Source organism: Hemicordylus capensis, chromosome 5, assembly GCF_027244095.1.
Source record: "Hemicordylus capensis ecotype Gifberg chromosome 5, rHemCap1.1.pri, whole genome shotgun sequence".
Classification (NCBI taxonomy): Eukaryota; Metazoa; Chordata; class Lepidosauria; order Squamata; family Cordylidae; genus Hemicordylus; species Hemicordylus capensis.
Genome location: NC_069661.1, coordinates 4,447,413 through 4,466,723, shown reverse-complemented (window position 1 = coordinate 4,466,723; position 19,311 = coordinate 4,447,413). Strand labels below are relative to the sequence as shown.

General features: G+C 49.7%; 1 protein-coding gene across 4 annotated transcripts in view; it reads left to right on the top strand.

Annotated features, from left to right (window-relative positions):
- Positions 1-10,891, top strand: part of LOC128325635 (PC-esterase domain-containing protein 1B-like) — a 75,870-nt gene extending 64,979 nt beyond the window's left edge. For all 4 annotated transcript variants that reach the window (XM_053251234.1, XM_053251235.1, XM_053251232.1 and 1 more), the window contains 3 exons: positions 2,893-3,130; positions 7,508-7,813; positions 9,138-10,891. In XM_053251234.1, the coding sequence (XP_053107209.1) occupies positions 2,893-3,130; positions 7,508-7,813; positions 9,138-9,394 (801 nt within the window). In that variant the 3' untranslated portion in view covers positions 9,395-10,891. The remainder of the gene's footprint in view (positions 1-2,892; positions 3,131-7,507; positions 7,814-9,137) is intronic.
- The last annotated feature ends 8,420 nt before the right edge of the window (positions 10,892-19,311 follow it).

The window sequence follows — 19,311 nt, the reverse complement described above, 5'->3', positions numbered from 1 at the left end:
TCTAAGCCAGGTATACATGCCTTTTTAAAAAAAAAAAAGGTGCATGGACATTAAGTGGGAGAATCTGCCTCTGTTGGATGTTCTCTTGGCCCCACAGCTATTAACATGCTAAGATCACTATCACTAATCCTAATCCACCCATGCAGCGTATTAGCTCGAACTCCCCTCAGGTGCAGAATGGGATCTTTTGGCTTCCACTGCCATTTTTTGGATTTTTAAGCGTGTTTCTAGCTCTCATGGTTTCTTAGGTTGGCAATATGTGTCTTGTCTTTGGCAGAGGCTCAAGGGATGACTGCTTCCTGCCCTGCGCTATTGCCATTCTCTCTCCTGTGGCTTAGTTTCAGCTGCGCTCATTCTGTTGACTGCCTGAGGCTGTGCTGGAATATATGAAGAGAGTACCTCTGAGTGAAGTGGAGTCCAGTGAATACACAAATGCACCTGAGCATGTACAGAGGACATTGCTTTCAGTTCCAAAGAATCACCGTTTGCCCTGGTGCATCTGAGATTTAGAGGCAGGTCAGGCAGGGTGGCTGCAGCTCTCTTCTTGAAAAGCCACAACCTCTCTCTTTTAAAGCAATGAGCCATATTGGGGGGGGGGGAGAGATGGGGCAGGCTTGGCCACTACGGTCTTGCTGGCTCACAGAGTGGGTCTCTGTGGCCTCAGCTGGAGGGAAGGAGTTCGAAGGCACCCTTTGTCTTTGCCTCATCCCTAAGCAGAGCTCCAGGGGGCCTCCCCGCTTTGGCTTCGTGCCTCCTCTGCTTTTCTCAGCTGCTCCAAACCTGTGGTAGCAAGCATGACTTGTCCCCTTAGCTAAGCAGGGTCTGCCTTGGTTGCATATGAAAGAGACACTTTATTTGTGAGCACTGGGAGGTATTCCCCTCAGAGGATGGAGGCACTCTGGGAAGAGCATCTAGGTTCCTAGTTCCCTCCCCGGCAGCATCTCCAGGTAGGGCTGAGAGAGATTCCTGCCTGCAACCTTGGAGAAGCAGCTGCCAAGATATTCCCACTTTGGCTGCTCTGGGAAGAGCACCATCATGCTTGCATGCAGAAAGTTCCCTCCCTGGCAGCATCTTCAAGACAGGGCTGAGAGAGACTCCTGCCTGCAACCTTGGAGAAGCTGCTGCCAGTCTGGGTAGACAGTACTGAGCTAGATGGACCAAGGGTCTGACTCAGTATAAAAGCGGCTTCCTATGTTCCTCTTCCCCTTTCCTTGCTTGTAAGAGGCTGCAGCGTCTCAAAGGTTCCTAGAACTCCATGTTGCCTTTGCAAGGAGGCCATCGCTTTATGCACGCCCAGATGGGGGCCATTGAAGTCAACCTCCCATAATGCTGTTGGCTCCTGCCCCTCTTTCCACGGCCCCACTGAGGTGAGGCCTGCTCCCTCCCCCAAGAGGCACAGACAGTAACAGGAAAGACTATAGAATCTCAGCATAAAAGTGCTGTTCTGCCCCCCTTTTCTCAGGGGTCTTCGGGTGCCCTTCTCATGAGAACTCATGCGGATACGGAGGGTCTCCTTTGGCCAGCCTGGCCCTGCAGCAGCCAGTGCCTTGCAGGGAAGGAAGGAGCCCAAATGCTGGGATTGGGGCAAGTGCAGTCTAGCACGGGGCCATCCCTGGCTGCTGTCGTGCTAGCACTTTGGAGAGGTCCAGGTGGGTGTGTGGCTTTTTCTGCAATCGGAGGCAGGTTTCAGAAAAGGTCGGGTAAAAACCAAGTGGAATCATAATAATCCCTGCACTGAAGGCAGCAGTCTCAAGCCTGAGCTGGAGAGGAGAGCTGGTCTTGTGGTCGCAAGCATGACTTGTCCCCTTAGCTAAGCAGGGTCTGCCCTGGTTGCATCTGAATGGGAGACTAGAAGTGTGAGCACTGGAAGATATTCCCCTCAGGGGATGATGGAGCCGTTGTGGGAAGAGCAGAAGGTTTCAAAGTTCCCTCCCTGGCAGCATCTCCAAGAGAGGGCTGAGAGAGACTCCTGCCTGCAACCTTGGAGAAGTCGCTGCCAGTCTGTGAAGACAATACTGAGCTAGATAGACCAATGTTGGTCTGACTCAGTATATGGCAGCTTCCTGTGTTCCTGTGTGAGCCTGCATGCTCTAGCCACAGGGTGCCTCGGTAGTACTAATCGGGAATTGGGGGAAGTCCTGCTTGAATAGATCGACCCTGGAACAAACGGACGACGTATTTCAGTATATGGGTGCAAATGTTAATGGTCTCAGACATCTTGACTTCCCCAGGTGTCACTGAAGGGGCCTGTCAGTCAGTCATGGGAGGGGCACCCCAGGGGTGTCGATATAATTGAACAAGTGTCCCTGGGGCCCTGAGGGGTCTTGACTCTCCCACTCCTGTCTCTCCGAAGGAGGAGGAGGAAATGCAGGGGTCCCCATCTTCCCTTTTTGCTCCAGGGGTCCCTGCCCGAACCTTGCTACACCCCTGTGGCCTCTGTTTGCAATGCAGTGGTGAGCATGGAGAAGGTGAGCCCTCCTCACTCTCCTCATGAGGGTGAACTCCTCATGTCAGTCAGCTGATGAGAGGAAACTGAGCAAACCAGAGGAGGAGGAGGTGGAGGAGATCTCCCACTTTCCAAACGTTGCAGGAACTGAACTGGGAAGGGAAACCTCCACAGTGCCTTGCCTGAACTGCTCCGATGCTATTTGCATTCTCTCCCCAAAAAGCAAAGGGGATGCAAAGGGCTCTTCTTCTTCTTCTTCTTCATGGGGAAAATGAGAGAAAGGTAGGTTTGTTGTTCAATTCCAAGAGCTCAGGACTTGGACAGAAGAGAATTCTGGGAATAAAAGAGTAACAGTTCACACTGCCTGGTTTCTGTGTGCCTAGACGGCTGCCCACCTCCCCAGATTCAACTGTGGTTGTGCTTCCTTTCTTCCTCTCACAACTCAGATGAAGAATCGGTCAACTCCTACAGATGTGATCAAGGCCAACTTCATTAGCGCCACCGTGGCTTGCACCTACAAGTTCGATGTCCTGGACCTGCACTACAACTTCCGCTTTCTCGAGAGTAGCCGTTGCCAGGATGGGGTCCATTGGGATGCCTGGGTGCACCGGCTCATTACCAAACTCCTGCTGACCCACATGGCTGATGCCTGGGGAGTGAAACTTGAAATGAGGAAACCTCAAGGTGAGTGGTGGGTGTGGGCAGAATTGGATGGAAGACAGACAGATGCCAGCTCCGTCATGGAGCCGATGGGGGCTGCAGGGATCGGTGGCCATGCGGACTCCGGAAGTTCCTGGATGTCCCATGCGAGTGCGTGGGGCATACTGGAGAGAGCCCCCAAGCTTGCAGCCTCCCGGTCGGGGGTCTACTCATGTGTCGCTGCGTGCCATGGCGACACATGAGCAAAAAACCAAGGTTAACGGAGCGATTGCTCCATTAACCTCATTTAAGGGGAGGGGGATTTAACGAGTCTAGCTGCCGGGAGCTGCACGGCTCCCGTTGCAGACACGGTCGCCCCAAAGCGGGCTGGGCTCCCTTAGCCTGCTTTTGGGTGATTGTAGGAATAGCCGCAGGGTCTTCTCAGTTGTGACCCCTGGGCTATGGAATGCCCTTCTAGAAGAACTTGGTCCTGCTCCCTTCGTTAGGGTTCTTAAAAAGAGATCTCAAAACCCATCTGTTTAGAAAGGCTTTTAAAATCCTTGAATTATAAATTGATGGACCTCTTTTATTTTATCTTTGTTGTTTTTTAATTTGTAATTGGGGTTGTTTTCATTGATTTTCTTCTATGCTGTGTTTTGTTTTATTGTGTTACATTTTATTTTACTTTTACTGTTGTGAGCCACCCCAAGCAGTATTGTTGTACTGGAGGGGTGGGGTATACATATTTTAAATAAATAAATGAGAGTTTCGAAGCTTGCATCGCATGAAGCAGGCTTGAGTCCTAGCATGATTTTTCTTGCTCCAACCGTGACATGGATACCTCGCTGGGATGCTGGTCAGGGTGGTGTGTCACCACCACAAGGGTACAAACTTCAAAGGAAAACTGATTCTTGAAAAACTGGGCAGTGAAGCTAGGCGTTGGAGTGTCCCATAACCAAATAATATGCACCACCCTTTGGGGACAGCATGAGAGCAGACATTCTCTGCACGCCCACCCCCATGCAGCCCTGTGTGCTTACTGGTGTGGGGTAAGGGTCTTCTTTATGGGAAGCAGAGCCACGCAGTGTCCCAGCAGTGGCTGGGACGGGGTATGGCAGGAGGTCATGCTGGGAGAGGTGGTCCTTTCCGGTGCCATGCTTCCCAGTATTCCTCACACACACACCTCCCACCACAACCTGCATTTGCTATCCCACCTATCACGGTGCAATGTGGGGCTCTGCTTCCATCCAGGGTCCCCCTCCCCCAGCTGTGGATGCACTCCGTACTATGTGCTTGTGGGGAATGAGCCTGTAGGGAGTAGCCACCTCCATGCGGTTCTGAAGGGGTGGCACATGTTGTTTGCTAACCTAGAGCCCTTAAACCCTCTTTCAAACTATTTGATTGAATATTTAAATAGGCTGGCCTGAAACCTGGCTACAGGCGGTATACAAATGTGTTAAATGAATTATACTCTCCTATGGAGTAAAACCTATGGTTTTACTGCCCCTTTTTATACCCCATTGTTTACCCCAGAACTAAAACAGTGGATCACTTGGACATTTGCAGAGATCTTTCTCTGCTCCCCTGCCTATCGTAAAAACAGCCCTGCTGGATCAGGCCCAAGGCCTAGCTTGGCCAGCATCCTGTTTCCCACAGTGGCCCACCAGATGCCTCTGGGAAGCCCACAGGCAAGAGGTGAGGACATGCCCTCTCTCCTGCTGCTGCTCCCCTGCAACTGGTATTTAGCTGTTTACAGGTGGCCTATACCCATCAAGACTAGTGGTCATTGATGGACTTGTCCTCCATGAATTTGTCTAAGCCCCTTTTAAAGCTACCCAAGCTGGTGGCCATCACCATACTGTAAGCCACATAGGTTAAATTCCATAGGTTAATTATGCGCTGTGTGAAGGGCTTGGTTTTCTTGGACCTAAACTTCCCAGAACCTGGTGTTCCTGTTTCCAAAATTAATCGTTCCTTTTGATGTGAATTCGGTTCGTCCCTGGGTCTGCCTTTTTGCCAATCAAACAGACACAGTGGGAATCTCTTTTGAGGCAATTTATTGCACTGCAGTTGCAACAGGTAATCAGAGGGCTTTACGCTCTCAAACTGATTACAAATTGGTTATAGGTGCATCTCACATTTATACAAACTATCTGAATGATGCTGATATCCTAGACATGGCAACAAAATGGTGGACTAAGTATCTAGTACGCATGCGAATGATTCATTGTTCATCTGGTGATCACTCCTTATTTGGTTACATCCTGTTTTCTTAACTGTCAGCAAAAGAACAGTGAGAATCTTGTGAGAACCAAGTTTCATAGATACAATTTAGTGGAGAGAGATAATGACATTGATCATGAGAGGCCGTGATGGCTCTGAGCTGAGCTGGGGTTACTTTAAGTCAAACTGAGGTTTTCTAAGTAAAATGGAGTTACTTTGGTTTTCTAAAACACATCAATTTAATCATTGCTCCATAGTCGGCCCTCCACCCTTTCTAACCCACTTTCTTTTTTTCTCAGCTCCTGCGGTTGCTTCCTCACTTGCCTTGACCTTCTTGAGACCGTCCCTCCTTTCTTGGGCTTATTTTGCCCTCGGCTTCCCCTTCTTCTGTGCCATTGGCCCAGGCTCTCCAGTTATCCCTCTCCTCCTCACAAATGAATCGTCCCAGTTCCAAAATCTTGCTCACCCTTTGTCCTTTTAATATCATAAAAAAACTAAGCTTCGTAGGTCTTCCTCTCATTTGAATCAGCCCTCCTCTTAATTCTCGGCTGCTGCGTGAAGACATCTCCCTGGGTTATCATCCCATGCTCGCTCCAGGGCAGGACGTATGCAAATTAGGAAGCTATAAAAGGAGCTGGATGGTAACCCCACCCAGTTCTTTTTGTCCTGCCAGCGCTCCAGGAAAGGACCCTCAGCCTTGCTTTGTTTGCTCCTCTTTCTTCAGATAAGTTTTTCCTCCTTACTCTGGCCCTCTGCTTGCTCTTTATTGTCCCTATTCTTCTTGAAGTGTGCAAAGCTCCCAAGTTCCACGGAGAGCAGAATGACTTGCAAATGACTGAAAAAGTCACCAAGGGGCTGTGGATGACTCACCTGGAAGTCCCTGTGTGAACCCCTTGGGGGAATGGGCAGAAAGTAGATGGCCATCCAACAGCTAGTTTCCAGTTGGACCACCAAGAACCTGCTGGTAGCTGGGCTTCTTGCAAAGCATGCTGGGCCCAATCCAACAAGGCATTTCATAAAGTCTGTCCGTCCATCCATGGATTTCTAGCCCTCCTTTCTTCCTACAAAAGGCCCTCAAGGTGGCTTACAAACACAATTGAAAACAGCCGTCAGATAAACAGTACTAAAGACAAAAATGATAGATTAAAAGACCAACCAGGTAAAACAGCTGGAACACCAAGGAAAAGCACAGAGACAAGGGAAAACCAAACGCCTGGTGACATAAGAATGTTTTAACAAAGCCTCAAAATACCAGGTGGGAAGGGGCCAGGCAACAGCTGAACCACCTGGGGGCTGCAACCAAAAAGGCCCCCTCTTGGGTAGCCACCACTTTGGGATTTGTAGTGATGGTAGAGCATGAAGCAGGCTGGCCTCTGGTGGGCTGGCAAATGGGTGGGCAAATTCACTTGGGGAGAGGGGTGAGCAAATTCCCATTTCCTTGAGCCAAACCACTTTTAAGCCAGAGGGCAGATGCTGGAACAGTTAACCCAGATTATTTACAGCTAAACAGGGAAGGTATCATAGCCAGGTGGCCGGGCATCTGCTTTGCATGCAGAAGGGCCCAGCTCAGTTGCTGTCAGCAGAATCTCCAGAGAGGGCTGGGAAAGGCCTTTTTGGGGTCTGAAGCCTTGGAGAGGCTGTGCTGTTCAGTATTCTGTTGGGAGTACTGAGCTGGAGGGTCTGACTCAGTAGAAGGCACCTTCTCATGTTCTGAGAACAAGGTCAGGTTTAGGAGAGGAGAGCTGATCTGGTGGTAGCAAGCATGACTTGTCCCCTTAGCTAAGTAGGGTCCACCCTGGTTGCATTTGAATGGGAGACTAGAAGTGTTAACATTGGAAAATATTCCCCTCAGGGGATGGAGCTGCTCTGGGGAGAGCATCGAGGTCCCAAGTTCCCTCCCTGGCAGCATCTCCAAGATAGGGCTGAGAGAGATTCCTGCCTGCAACCTTCGAGAATCCACTGCCAGTCTGTGAAGACAATACTGAGCTAGATGGACCAATTATTTGACTCAGTATATGGCAGCTTCCTATGTTCCTAAGTTCGTCTTAAGTGGTCGGGATAGGCTCTTTTGCTTTACACATTGATAAAGCATTGATAGACCATAGAGGGTTGACTTTAAAAAGTAAACCATTCCAGACTGGAAGTAGCCCAGCCTATCTCCAGAATAACACCTTTTCTCCCCACCTCTTAACTTCACAGGAATAAAGTGTAATGGAAGTGCTACACGTTCGTATGCTTCTCCACAGCGGCCGTTTTATGAACCACTGTCATGGCAACCCTTTCCTGAACCTTGTTCACAATTTCCTCCTCCACGGCCACCGCCTCCTCGGCTTTGGGAGACTCCGCCACCATATTCTATGCCCTTGCCCTATCGCCCACCTGAAAATGGCATCTTCCCTTTCCAGTTGAGATTCAACAGTGATCCCGATTTCCACCATGACACTGTCCCCAGTCAAGGATTTTTCAACTTTGAAAATGACCGGGGTTGTCCACCCCATTTGGAAGGTATGTTCCTGCTTTCTCTCCCCAAAATGCTGTGTTCTTCTGGGGCTCTTATTCATGGCATCGTAGAATGCTAGAGTTGGAAGGGGTTGTGGAGGTCTTCCTAGTCCAAAACACACACACAGACACACACCCCAATGAGTGCATATGGGCCCTTGCTCTTGGGGAGAAATGGGTCTGAAGGGTGGATTTGGAGGAGAAATGAGCAGTGATTTGTCAGCATAACTTAAAACATGGAGATGGGAATGAGCAAAAGAAGACAGAAGGGGATAGAGAGCAGATGACTGTGAAGCTGTTCTCACGATCAGTGGAAAGCGGTCTAAGGCTGCTTAGCCCACTTCCCACCAATTGTGAGACTCACTGGGCTCGCAGCCGAGCCTGGTTCAGTCAAAGTGGGTCATCCGCTTAAGTAACCCTCCCCTAAGCCAAGGTTAGCGGAGCGAGTGCTCCGCTAACTCGGGCTTTCCAATCGTGAGTTGCCGCGCACTCGCGCAGGGCGCGCTGGGGAGGAAGGGAAGCGTTACAGCCGCTGATCAACCACCACCAAAGGCCAATTCAAAGCAGGCACGTTTCCTACCAAATAGCCAGCAGTGAACCAGGGGTAGGCAACCTTGGCTCCCCAGCTGTTGTGGAACAATTTATTGTGGCTGGGGATGATGGGAGTTGTAGTTCAACAACAGCTGGAGAGCCCAGGTTGCCTGCCCCACTCAGTAAGCCCTGATGGGGCCAGACGGACTTTCTTTGCAGGGGGTTCCGGAGGGTTAGCACCCCAGCTGAGAAAGGCCCTCTTCTAGAGCCACCAGCTGCACTTCAGTTGGCGAAGGCACAGGGAGCGGGACCTCGGCAGTGGAGAGTAAGGCGCGGGAGGAGGAGAGCTTACCAAGGAGCTGCTCCTGCATCCAGGGCTCTGCTGCTCACATGCAGTACCCTCATGTGGAGGAGAGCTGGTCCTGTGGTAGCAAGCATGACTTGTCCCCATAGCTAAGCAGGGTCTGCCCTGGTTGCATTTGAATGGGAGACGTGATGTGTGAGCACTGCAAGAGATTCCCCTGAAAGGATGGAGCCACTCTGGGAAGAGCATTGAGGCCCCAAGTTCCCTCCCTGGCAGCATCTCCAGATAGGGCTGAGAGAGAGTCCTGGCTGCAACCTTGGAGGAGCCGCTGCCAGTCTGTGAAGACAATAACTGAGCTAGATAGACCAATGGTCTCTGACTCAATATATGGCAGCTTCCTATGTTCCTGTGTTTCTATGGCTTAGTCTGGATTCTCCTGTCTTTGGTGCCTCTCCCCTGGGTTTAATTTCACTCTGCTCTTTTGCTTTCCCACAGGAAGGCCCCCCAGTGACTTCCACAATCCTGGTCCCGTTGAGCCTGAAGAGTGGCGGCACCTTTCACCTTATGCTGAGTCTGAGCTGCTTCAAGAGCCCCCCTATGGGCACCGCAATGACTTCGTCATGCGCCGCCCTCCCTCGCACCGGGGCCGTGGGGCCTTCCCCTACCGCAGGGCTCGGTTTCGCCGCCCGCCACCTCAGGAGCCTCCCTTCTATAGCTGGAATGGCTCTTGGAGACCTCCCTGCTCCACGTAGCTGCAGCTCTCTTAGGCGGTGCGTGCAGATGGGAGGGGCCCGTCCATCGGAGGCTGCCGAGGGCTTCTGCCTGCACCTCCCGCACCGGCCTACGGCTCAGCCAGGGAACCCCTTTGGTTGCGTGCTCTAGATGGGACTGCACCACTCCTCGGACGCAGGGCTCGAGCCGAAGAGCTGCTGCCCTCCCGATACTCCTCTTTCCCCCCTTCCTCGTAGAAGCCGGACGTCTTCACAACCAGCTGTCTCGGCCATGGTCTGAAGTATAGCTTCTCATAGGCTCTTGCAATACTGGCCTCAACCTCCTTTATTGGTTTTTAGCACAATCATGCTGTCCTTTTCCAACGTTCATGTAGCAAAGTCCTGGTACAGCAGGGTTGCCATATTCTGGCTTTCCAAATCCGGGTGCCTAATTTGCATATTATGCAAATTGGCTTGAACATGATTTCTGAGCAGAATAGTGACTGCACATTTTGCTTCAGAACTCCGCTTCTACAAGGGCTAGAGCTTAGCTAAGAAAGAAAGAAAGAAAGAAAAAGAAAAAGAAAGAAAGAAAGAAAGAAAGAAAACCTGGGCGAATCTGGGTGGGCTAAGCAACCTGGGTGAGATGCTTAAAATCTGGATGAAACCCGGAATTTCGGGGGGGGCGGCATGGCAACTCTATTGTAGAGTCACTTTAAAAGTCAGAGTTTCCCCAAAACAGTATTAACTTTTCGGAGGATGGCAGGGACTTGAGGCCAAAGAGAGATGGGGCCATGTCCCCACGGCCTCTGCTGCCCAGCTCCTTCCAAGAGCATAGCTCTTTGGCGGCATCTCCATTTAGCATGACCAGACCCAGATCAGGGGCTGAAGTGTGACGATAGCAAGCGGGGGGGAACTGATCTGCATGTTGTGCTTTGGAACTGTTGAGAAAGCAGGCTGCAGTGCCTTGCTTCTGGCTCGCGGCCCACTAGCCCACCTGCTAGGGGCTGGCCAGTGAAACCACTTGCACGGACTGGCTGATCCAGCCCCAAGGAAGGGCCGTCCCTTTAAGTGCCTTAATCTCTCCTCTGCTGTTGCCTGTTGCCTTCCCTGCAAGGGGATATGTGTGTATGTGAATGTTGATGTTTTGCACTAGAGTTCCCTGACCCAGATCAGGCAGGGGGAAAGACATAATCCAGCAGGAAGGTCTCTTGCACAAACCCCATTGAAGCGAGTGTGAGAGACATTTTGCACACTTCAGTGGGACGCATGCAGGAGACGTTCCTTCTGGATGGTGCCCACTCCTTGAAACAGCTAAGAGGCCAAAAGCTGTCCAAACTGAATGTATTTTTTAAAGACATATTTTAAAACCCTCCAAGTGAAAAGCAAACCACCTCTCGTAAGCTAAATGTTGGCTTACTGGCACAGAAGAGGTTGTGTGGGATGGAGGGACTTTACTTTTTAAAATAATTATTGGAGACCTCTTTTTTCAGAAGCAACATTTATTTGAATGTAAGAATAAAGGTCTTTTAAAAAATATTTCTGAGACTTCTCGTTTGTTTGTTGTGATGCAGTTTGGGCTGCCACTCAGAATCAGGAATTCCCTGATTTGAACCTTCCCTCTGCCACTGACTTACTAGGTGGCCTTGGACATTGCTTTCTCTCTCAGCATCAGTTTTGCAGCTTCAGTATGGAGATTGCATTGCTGATCAGAGTTGGAAGGCTACTCTACTTATGAGGTGAAGGCCCGAGAGCATAGCGAACAGAGCATAGTGGGCAGGGATAGCAAACAGTTTTGCAGGAGTTTAGCGGGAAGTGTGCAGGGGAGCCTGGAACAAGCCCCTGCGATCACAAGGAGCCTGGTGGAGAAGAGAACGTAAGTACATATCCCTCCCTCGTTTCCCTCATATTCTTGGGAAAGGCTGTTTGGACAGTTAAATAGTTGACCATTACAGCTGAGACCTATCCTAATAAACTATCTAATAAATGGACAATAAGCTCCCTAAATACTGTAAAGAGCCAATTAAAACAGTATGAAGATAGGTCAGCAGGGGAAGGGGCACTTCCCAGTGTATTGCACAGAGTGCCACATGTACGACTATTTGCCCCATGGGCAGAAGTCATGGGTGTGTGTTCGGTGCAAGGAGCTCCTGGCTCTCAGGGAACAAATCCGTTCCCTCGAGACCAAGGTGGCGGATCTGGAGAGGCTCAAAGAGACAGAGAGGCATGTGGACGAGACCTTCAGGGATGTGATAGAGGCATCCCACTCCAGGGCTGGTAGCTCCTCTGCTGTCAGGGAGAATGAAGGTCTCAGGCAAGGAGGACATCGGTCTGAGGAAGAGGGAAATGCTCCTTTAGAAGGGACTCCTTCCTTGGATGATGAGCCCATATCCTATCGCACAGGGGATACTCCTCTGGGGGGTGGGGGCCTCCTTGTAGTGGGTGATTCAATCATTAGAGGGATAGAGAGATGGGTTTGTGACCCGCGTGTTGACCGCACGGTGACTTGCCTGCCTGGTGTGAAGGTTGTGGACATCACGCAGCTTCTAGACAGGCTCCTAGGCAGTGCTGGGGAGGAGACAGCTGTCGAGGTGCACGTCGGCACCAACGATGTGGGAAAATGCAGTCGGGAGGTCCAGGAAGCCAAATTTAGGCTGATAGGTAGCATTTTGAAGTCCAGGACCCCCAAGGTAGCATTCTCAGAAATGCTACCTGTTCCACGCGCAAGTACAGTGCGACAGGCAGAGCTGAGGGGTTTCAGTGCATGGATGAGACGTTGGTGCCGGGAGGAGGGGTTTAGATTTGTTAGGCACTGGGACACTTTGGGGCAAGCAAGGCCTGTACAAAAGGGACGGGCTGCACTTGAACCAAGATGGAACCAGACTGCTGGCGCTTAAAATCAAAAAGGTTGCAGTGCAGCTTTTAAAATGACACCTAGGGAACAGCCGATGGGAGCTGGGCAGTATCCCATTTGGCAAAAGCCATCCTTTAAAGTGTGAGGCTGCAAAGAATTCAGATAAAACAGAAGGGGACAGAGCAGAACCGCATAAAGAGCAGACGGGAGCCTGTGCCAGCAGGTCAAAGAGTCAAAAGAACAGCATACATCCGGGGAGAGATTCAGCATATAGGTGCTTATATGCCAGTGCCAGAAGCCTCCAAGCCAAGATGGGTGAGCTGGAGTGCTTGGTTGCTAACGCAGAAACAGATATAGTGGGTATAACAGAAACATGGTGGAACAGTGAGGACCAGTGGGACACTGTTATCCCTGGGTATAAACTCTATAGGAAGGACAGGGAGGGGCTCCTTGGAGGAGGGGTAGCACTGTATGTTAAAGAAGGGATAGAACCTAACAAGCTAGAAAACCTAAGTGGACTGGAGTCCTCCACAGAAACCCTGTGGGTGACTATACGAGGCCGGAAAGGGGACGTGCTACTGGGGACGTGCTATCGCCCTCCGGATCATAATGCCGACAGTGACTGGGAGTTGCAGGAGGAAATCAGGGAGGCATCAAGGAGAGGCAGGGCTGTAATTATGGGTGATTTCAATTACCCACACATAGACTGGGTAAATTCACATTCAAGTCAGGACAAAGAGGTCAAATTTCTAGATACGCTAAATGACTGTGCCCTAGAACTGTTGGTCATGGAACCAACCAGAGAAAAGGCGACCTTGGATCTAATTTTGAGTGACACCCAGGACCTGGTGAGTGACGTCAGTGTCATTGACCCTTTAGGGAACAGTGACCACAGTGCCATCAAATTCAGCATACATGCGGGGAGAGAATCACCAAGGATGTCTAACACAAACATTTTGAATTTCAGAAGAGGAAGCTTCTCCAAAATGAGTATGGTGAAAAGAAAGCTGAGGGGGGAAATCAGGAGAGTCACTTCACTCCAGAGTGCATGGAGTTTACTCAAAACCACAATACTAGAAGCCCAGTTAGACTGTATACCCAAAAGGAGGAAAGGTACCACTAAGTCCAGGAGGATGCCAGCAAGGCTAATGGGTACCATCAAGGAAGCCATAAAAGGGAAGAAGACATCCTTCCGAAATTGGAAGGCCTGTCCAAATGAAGAGAACAGAAAGGAACACAAACTCTGGCAAAAGAAATGCAAGGTGACAATAAGGGAGGCAAAAAGAGAGTTTGAGGAACATTTTAGCCAAAAGTATCAAGGAGAATAACAAAAACTTATTTAAGTACATCAGAAGCAGGAAACCTGCCAAGGAGGCAGTTGGACATTAAACAATGATGGAGTGAAAGGGATTATTAAGGAGGATATGGAGGTTGCAGAGAAGCTGAATGAGTTCTTTGCATCTGTCTTCACGGCAGAGGATACTGAGCATATACCTGTTCCTGAACCAGGCTTTTTAGGGATGGAGGCTAGAGAGCTGAGTCTGATAGAAGTGACAAGGGATGATGTTCTATCTAAACTGTCTAGAAAAACTGAAAGCTAACAAATCACCAGGGCCAGATGGCATCCATCCAAGAGTCCTCAAAGAACTCAAATGTGAAATTGCTGACCTCCTTGCTAAAATAGTTAACTTATCCCTGAAATCGGGCTCTGTACCAGAGGACTGGAGAGTAGCAAATGTAACACCCATTTTCAAAAAGGGATCCAGGGGCGATCTGGGAAATTACAGGCCGGTTAGCCTAACGTCCATTCCAGGCAAATTGATGGGAAGCATCTTCAAGGATAAAATTGTAAAGCACCTAGAAGAACAGGCCCTGCTGGGAGTGAGCCAGCATGGCGTCCACAAAAGTAAATCTTGCCTCACCAACCTTTTGGACTTCTTTGAGAGTGTCAACGAGCATGTGGATAAAGGTGATCCAGTTGACATAGTCTACCTGGACTTCCAAAAAGCTTTTGACAAAGTTCCTCATCAAAGACTCCTGAGGAAACATAGCTGTCATGGGATAAAGGGACAAGTACATGTGTGGATTGCTAACTGGTTAAAAGACAGAAAACAGAGGGTAGGTATCAATGGAGAGTTTTCACAATGGAGGGAAGTAAGAAGTGGGGTCCCCCAGGGATCTGTACTGGGACCGGTGCTTTTTAATTGATTCATAAATGATCTAGAAGCAGGAGTAAGCAGCGATGTGGTCAAATTTGCAGATGATATCAAACTCTTCCGGGTAGTGAAATCCAAAACGGATTGTGAGCAGCTCCAAAAGGATCTCTCCAAACTGGGGGAGTGGGTGACAAAATGGCAAATGCGGTTCAATGTTAGCAAGTGTAAAGTGATGCACTTTGGGACGAAAAACCCCAACGTCAAGTATATGCTGATGGCAGAGCCGTAACTAGGGAAAACGGCGCCCGGGGCAAGCACTGAAATGGCGCCCCCCCCACCGTGCCCCCCCGCCAGCCCCCCAACATACTACATTATACTTAGGTTTTTCCTCACAAGCGCCCGCCGCCACCGCCAAGCCAGGCCACTGACTGGCCGCCAGGCACCAGCAAAGCATGGGGGGGGGCACAGGTGGCGCGGAAGGGACCACTCGTGGGAAAGGGGGCACCGACGTGCTCCCTTGACTGCTGCAGCGCTGCTGCACTGAGCAGGAAACATTTGTATTAACAAAAATTTTTTAAAAAATTTTAAAAAATTGGTCATGGCGGCGCCCCCCACATGACCAGAAAAGATGGCGCCCAGGGCACATGCCCCCCCTGCCCCCCCTATAGTTACGCCTCTGGCTGATGAGATCCGAGCTGTCGGTGACTGACCAGGAGAGGGATCTTGGGGTTGTGGTGGACAGCTCGTTGAAAGTGTTGTCTCAATGTGCGGCAGCTGTGAAATAGGCAAATTCAATGCTAGGGAGCATTAGGAAGGGGATTGAAAATAAAACGGCTAACATTATAATGCCCTTATACAAAACTATGGTGCGACCACACTTGGAGTACTGCGTACAATTCTGGTCAGCACATCTTAAAAAGGACATTGTTGAACTGGAAAAGGTGCAGAAGAGGGCAACCAAGATGACCAGGGGCCTAGAGCACCTTTCTTATGAGGCAAGACTACAACACCTGGGGCTTTTTAGCTTAGAAAAAAGACGACTGCGGGGAGACATGATAGAAGTCTATAAAATCATGCATGGTGTGGAGAAAGTGGAGAGAGAGAGAGATTCTTTTCCCTCTCACACAACACTAGAACCAGGGGTCACTCCATGAAATTGATTGCCAGGAGGTCTAGGACCAACAAACAGAAGTACTTTTTCACACAACGGCTAATCAACTTGTGGAATTCTCTGCCACAAGATGTGGTAACAGCAAAGAACGTGGATGGCTTTAAGAAGGGTTTGGATAACTTCATGGAGGAGAGGTCTATCCACAGCTACTAGTCGGAAGGCTATAGGCCACCTCCAGCCTCAAAGGCAGGATGCCTCTGAGTACCAGTTGCAGGGGAGTAACAGCAGGAGGGGTGGCATGCCCTCAACTCCTGTCTGTGGCTTCCAGCGGCATCTGGTGGGCCACTGTGTGAAACAGGATGCTGGACTAGATGGGCCTTGGGCCTGATCAACAGGGCTGTTCTTATGCTCTTAAACCAAAGTAAGGCAGCACCTTTTTAGGATGAACTAAAACATCATAAGGAGTGTGTTATGTGCCAGCTGGCTCAACCTGAATCTGTACCTGGAAATGACAGGCCAAAATCTAAGGTGGCTACTAGGCAGGCTCATAAAGCAAGAGATTTCTTGGTATGGGGAATTCTGAACTCTCTGTGAACTTGCTGAATTATGGGAAATGACTGCTAAAATTTTGTTTGTAGTTACTCTGCTATAGTGTGTTATTGCTTGTATTTGGTGAAATGTATATACCCTTTTATTATGCTTATCCTATAAACAAGTGCCCTGAGCTGGTAAGATGAATGGATTGATTGTATCACATCTGGGTCCATGATTTCCTTCTTCCTCTATCTTCACACTTCTCCCTCCGCCTTGAATTACTGAGGCGCTGGTAATTGGAATTAGAACAAGTTGTTCTAGTAAGAACTAATCAGCCTACTTTCCTTTCACTGTCTTTACAACTGGACGAAATTTGGTTCAAATTGAAGCCCACAAGTTAGATCTCTTGTACCTCAAATGTTAATGCATCCACCATCTTGGATCTGGGTGAATGACATTATTACAAACTACACCATTGAGGTGTCCATGTGTGTCAGTCACTACAACTGCACCAAATTGGTTAGACAGTCCTCAAATTAGTGCACTTGTGCCTCAATAGTTAACACATCCACCATCTTGGATTGTGGTAGATGACATCATCACAAATTACACCATTGGAGCATCCCTATGTGTCTATACAGCTGTAGAAAATTTGGTTCAAATTGGTTAAGCTGTTCACAAGTAAGCCCATTTGCATCTCCAAAGTTTACACGCCCGCCATCTTGAATCAGTGTGGATGACATAATCACAAACTATGCCATTGAGGAGTCCCTGTGTGTCACTCACTGTAACTGTACTCAATTTGTTTCAAATGGGTTAGGCTGTCCACAAATTAGCCTGCTTGTGCCTCAGATGTTCACTTGGCTGCCATTTTGAAATGGTGGATCACATCATCACACATCATGCCATTTGGGCATCCCTATGTGTCCCTACAGCTGTAGCAAATTTGGTTCAGATCGGTTAAGTGGTTCACAAGTTAGCTCACTTGCACCTCAGAAGTTTACACATCCGCCACCTTGGATCGGGGTGGATGACATCATCACAAACTACGCCGTTGAGGTGTCCCTGTGTGCCCCAATTGTGTCCCAACTGTACCCAATTTGGTTCATATTGGTCCAGGTGTTGCAAAGTTGGTAAGCGGGGTGGGGGGGACACACATGGACACACAGACACACACAGAATGCTGGGTGATCTCATAAGCCTACTGGAAAGTAGGCTAAAAAGACCAGAGACTGCTGTTGGAGTTGGCATGTTTTTGCATCTGAAGGACATTTGCCTGCTAACAAAAGAGACCCTTGTGGGAGCAGACAGGGAACACTCCTGCTGATAAGAACTGACAAAACATTCAGGCAGGGGCGTAGCAAGGTTGGAGTAGACCCAGAGACAAGATTTTTAAATGCCACCCCACTCACTGAAGCTCAGCTCATTTTGTACATTGTGGACGATGCAAGTCATTTAATGGTACTAGAGAAAGACCTGCTGTTCTGGTAGTTCCAGGTCTGAACACTCACCTCAGTTTCAGAGGATGAATACAACTGAAGGAAGCCCGGGTGGGTGCGCGGCTGGGGGAGTCAGTCATGTGACTTGCCTCTAGCAGTGGGCCCCCAGACAACTGTCTCCCCTTGCCCTATTAGAGTTACTCCCCTGCATTCAGAATATGCCATCCTTGAATGTGAGAACACTTGATTTGTGATAGATGCCTTTATGACTGGCTGCACTGACACTTTTGCCATGTTTGCTGATGCCAGACACATGCTACAGATCAAAGATTGGAGCTGTATACAAAGACCAATGGCAGGAAGCAGGGGCAGCTGTCTCTGGGGCTTGCACTCTTGACTAGCTCATGATCTTGCTTGCTAGCCAGTGGGCATGATCCAGCCACAGGCATAGTCCTTGCCGGTGACCACTTCTGTGAGGAGGACTCAGGATAATGACTGACTTGTCAATCAATCTTTATTATGGGCTTTGACCTACAAAAAGTAGATTCGGAGGCGGGTCTCACGATCAGTGAGACCCACTTTTGCCGGTTTTGCAGGGAGAGTGGGCTAAGCCCACTCTCCCCGCAGATGATCCAGGCAGGAGCCATGGGTGGCCGGATCAGCCGCCCTCACGATTGCCGGCTCCAAGGCTGGGGGGAGCGGGGGCCAATCGGCGAGCGTGCAGGGCATACTGGCAAGACCCCGGAGCCAGGAGGCAGCTTTTCGCCTCCCCTCTGGGGGTCTCCTCGTGAGTAACCACGGCGCGGAGCCGCGCTGCAGCTACTCACGATCTTGAAAACCAGGTTTGCGGAGCACTCGCTCCGCAAACCTGGTTTTAGGGCAGGGGTACTTAGGTGGGTTACCCACCTAGGAACTACCGGGCTGGCAGCCGAGCCTGGTGGTTCACACGATGGGGTGAAATCCGGCTAGCCTCTGCTAGCCCGATTTCTCCCCATCCTGCGAATAGCCTCTCTGACTTGTCAGTCCAATGCGTTCTGGACCTGTGCTCCGAGGTCCACCTGAATCCACGCGGGCCGGCCCTTCCGCCAGTCCAACTCCAACTACGAACACAGCTACTGCCAGCCTCCCTCAAGCCGCACAGAGGTGGTAACGTGGGTGCCTCTTCCCTCGCAATGCATCGCTCCATTCCTTTCTTTCCCCTTCTGTCCTCATTCGGTCCTGCTTCCCCCTCTCTCCTCCTCCTCCCTTGCCCTCCCCTCTTCCTCACAGATGTTAGACCTGGTCAGCAGTTAGATACCATTAGCCACTGAGCCATCACACCTGCCCCCCCCCCACCTTGCCAGCTCATCTCTTTATAATACTTTCATTAGCCTCTTTGAAAGAGGGCAGTATGCCTAATTACCTTGACTCCAGCATAGCTCCAGAGCATACACAGAGTGAACGGTGACTTTGGTGCACAACAAGCACAAATCATGTTATGGTATATACCCCCAAACTGGGGGTCAACTCTATTTATTTATTTACTTACTTACTTATTTAACACATTTGTATACCGCAAGTCTTTGGGCAGTTTACAACAAAACAATTTTTTTAAAAGATTAAAACATTACAATTTAACAACATTACAACAAACAACAACAACAACTTAACAACATTAAAACTATTAAAAACACAATGGAAACAGTGTCTAATTAAAAGCCTGGGAGAACAAATGTGTCTTGACTGCCTTTTTAAAAGTTGTCAGAGATGGAGAGCCTCTTATTTCAGCAGGGAAAGTGTTCCAAAGCCTCGGGGCGGCAACAGAAAAAGGCCTGTCCCTGAGTAGCCACCAGACCGGCCGGTGGCAACTGCAGACAAACCTCTCC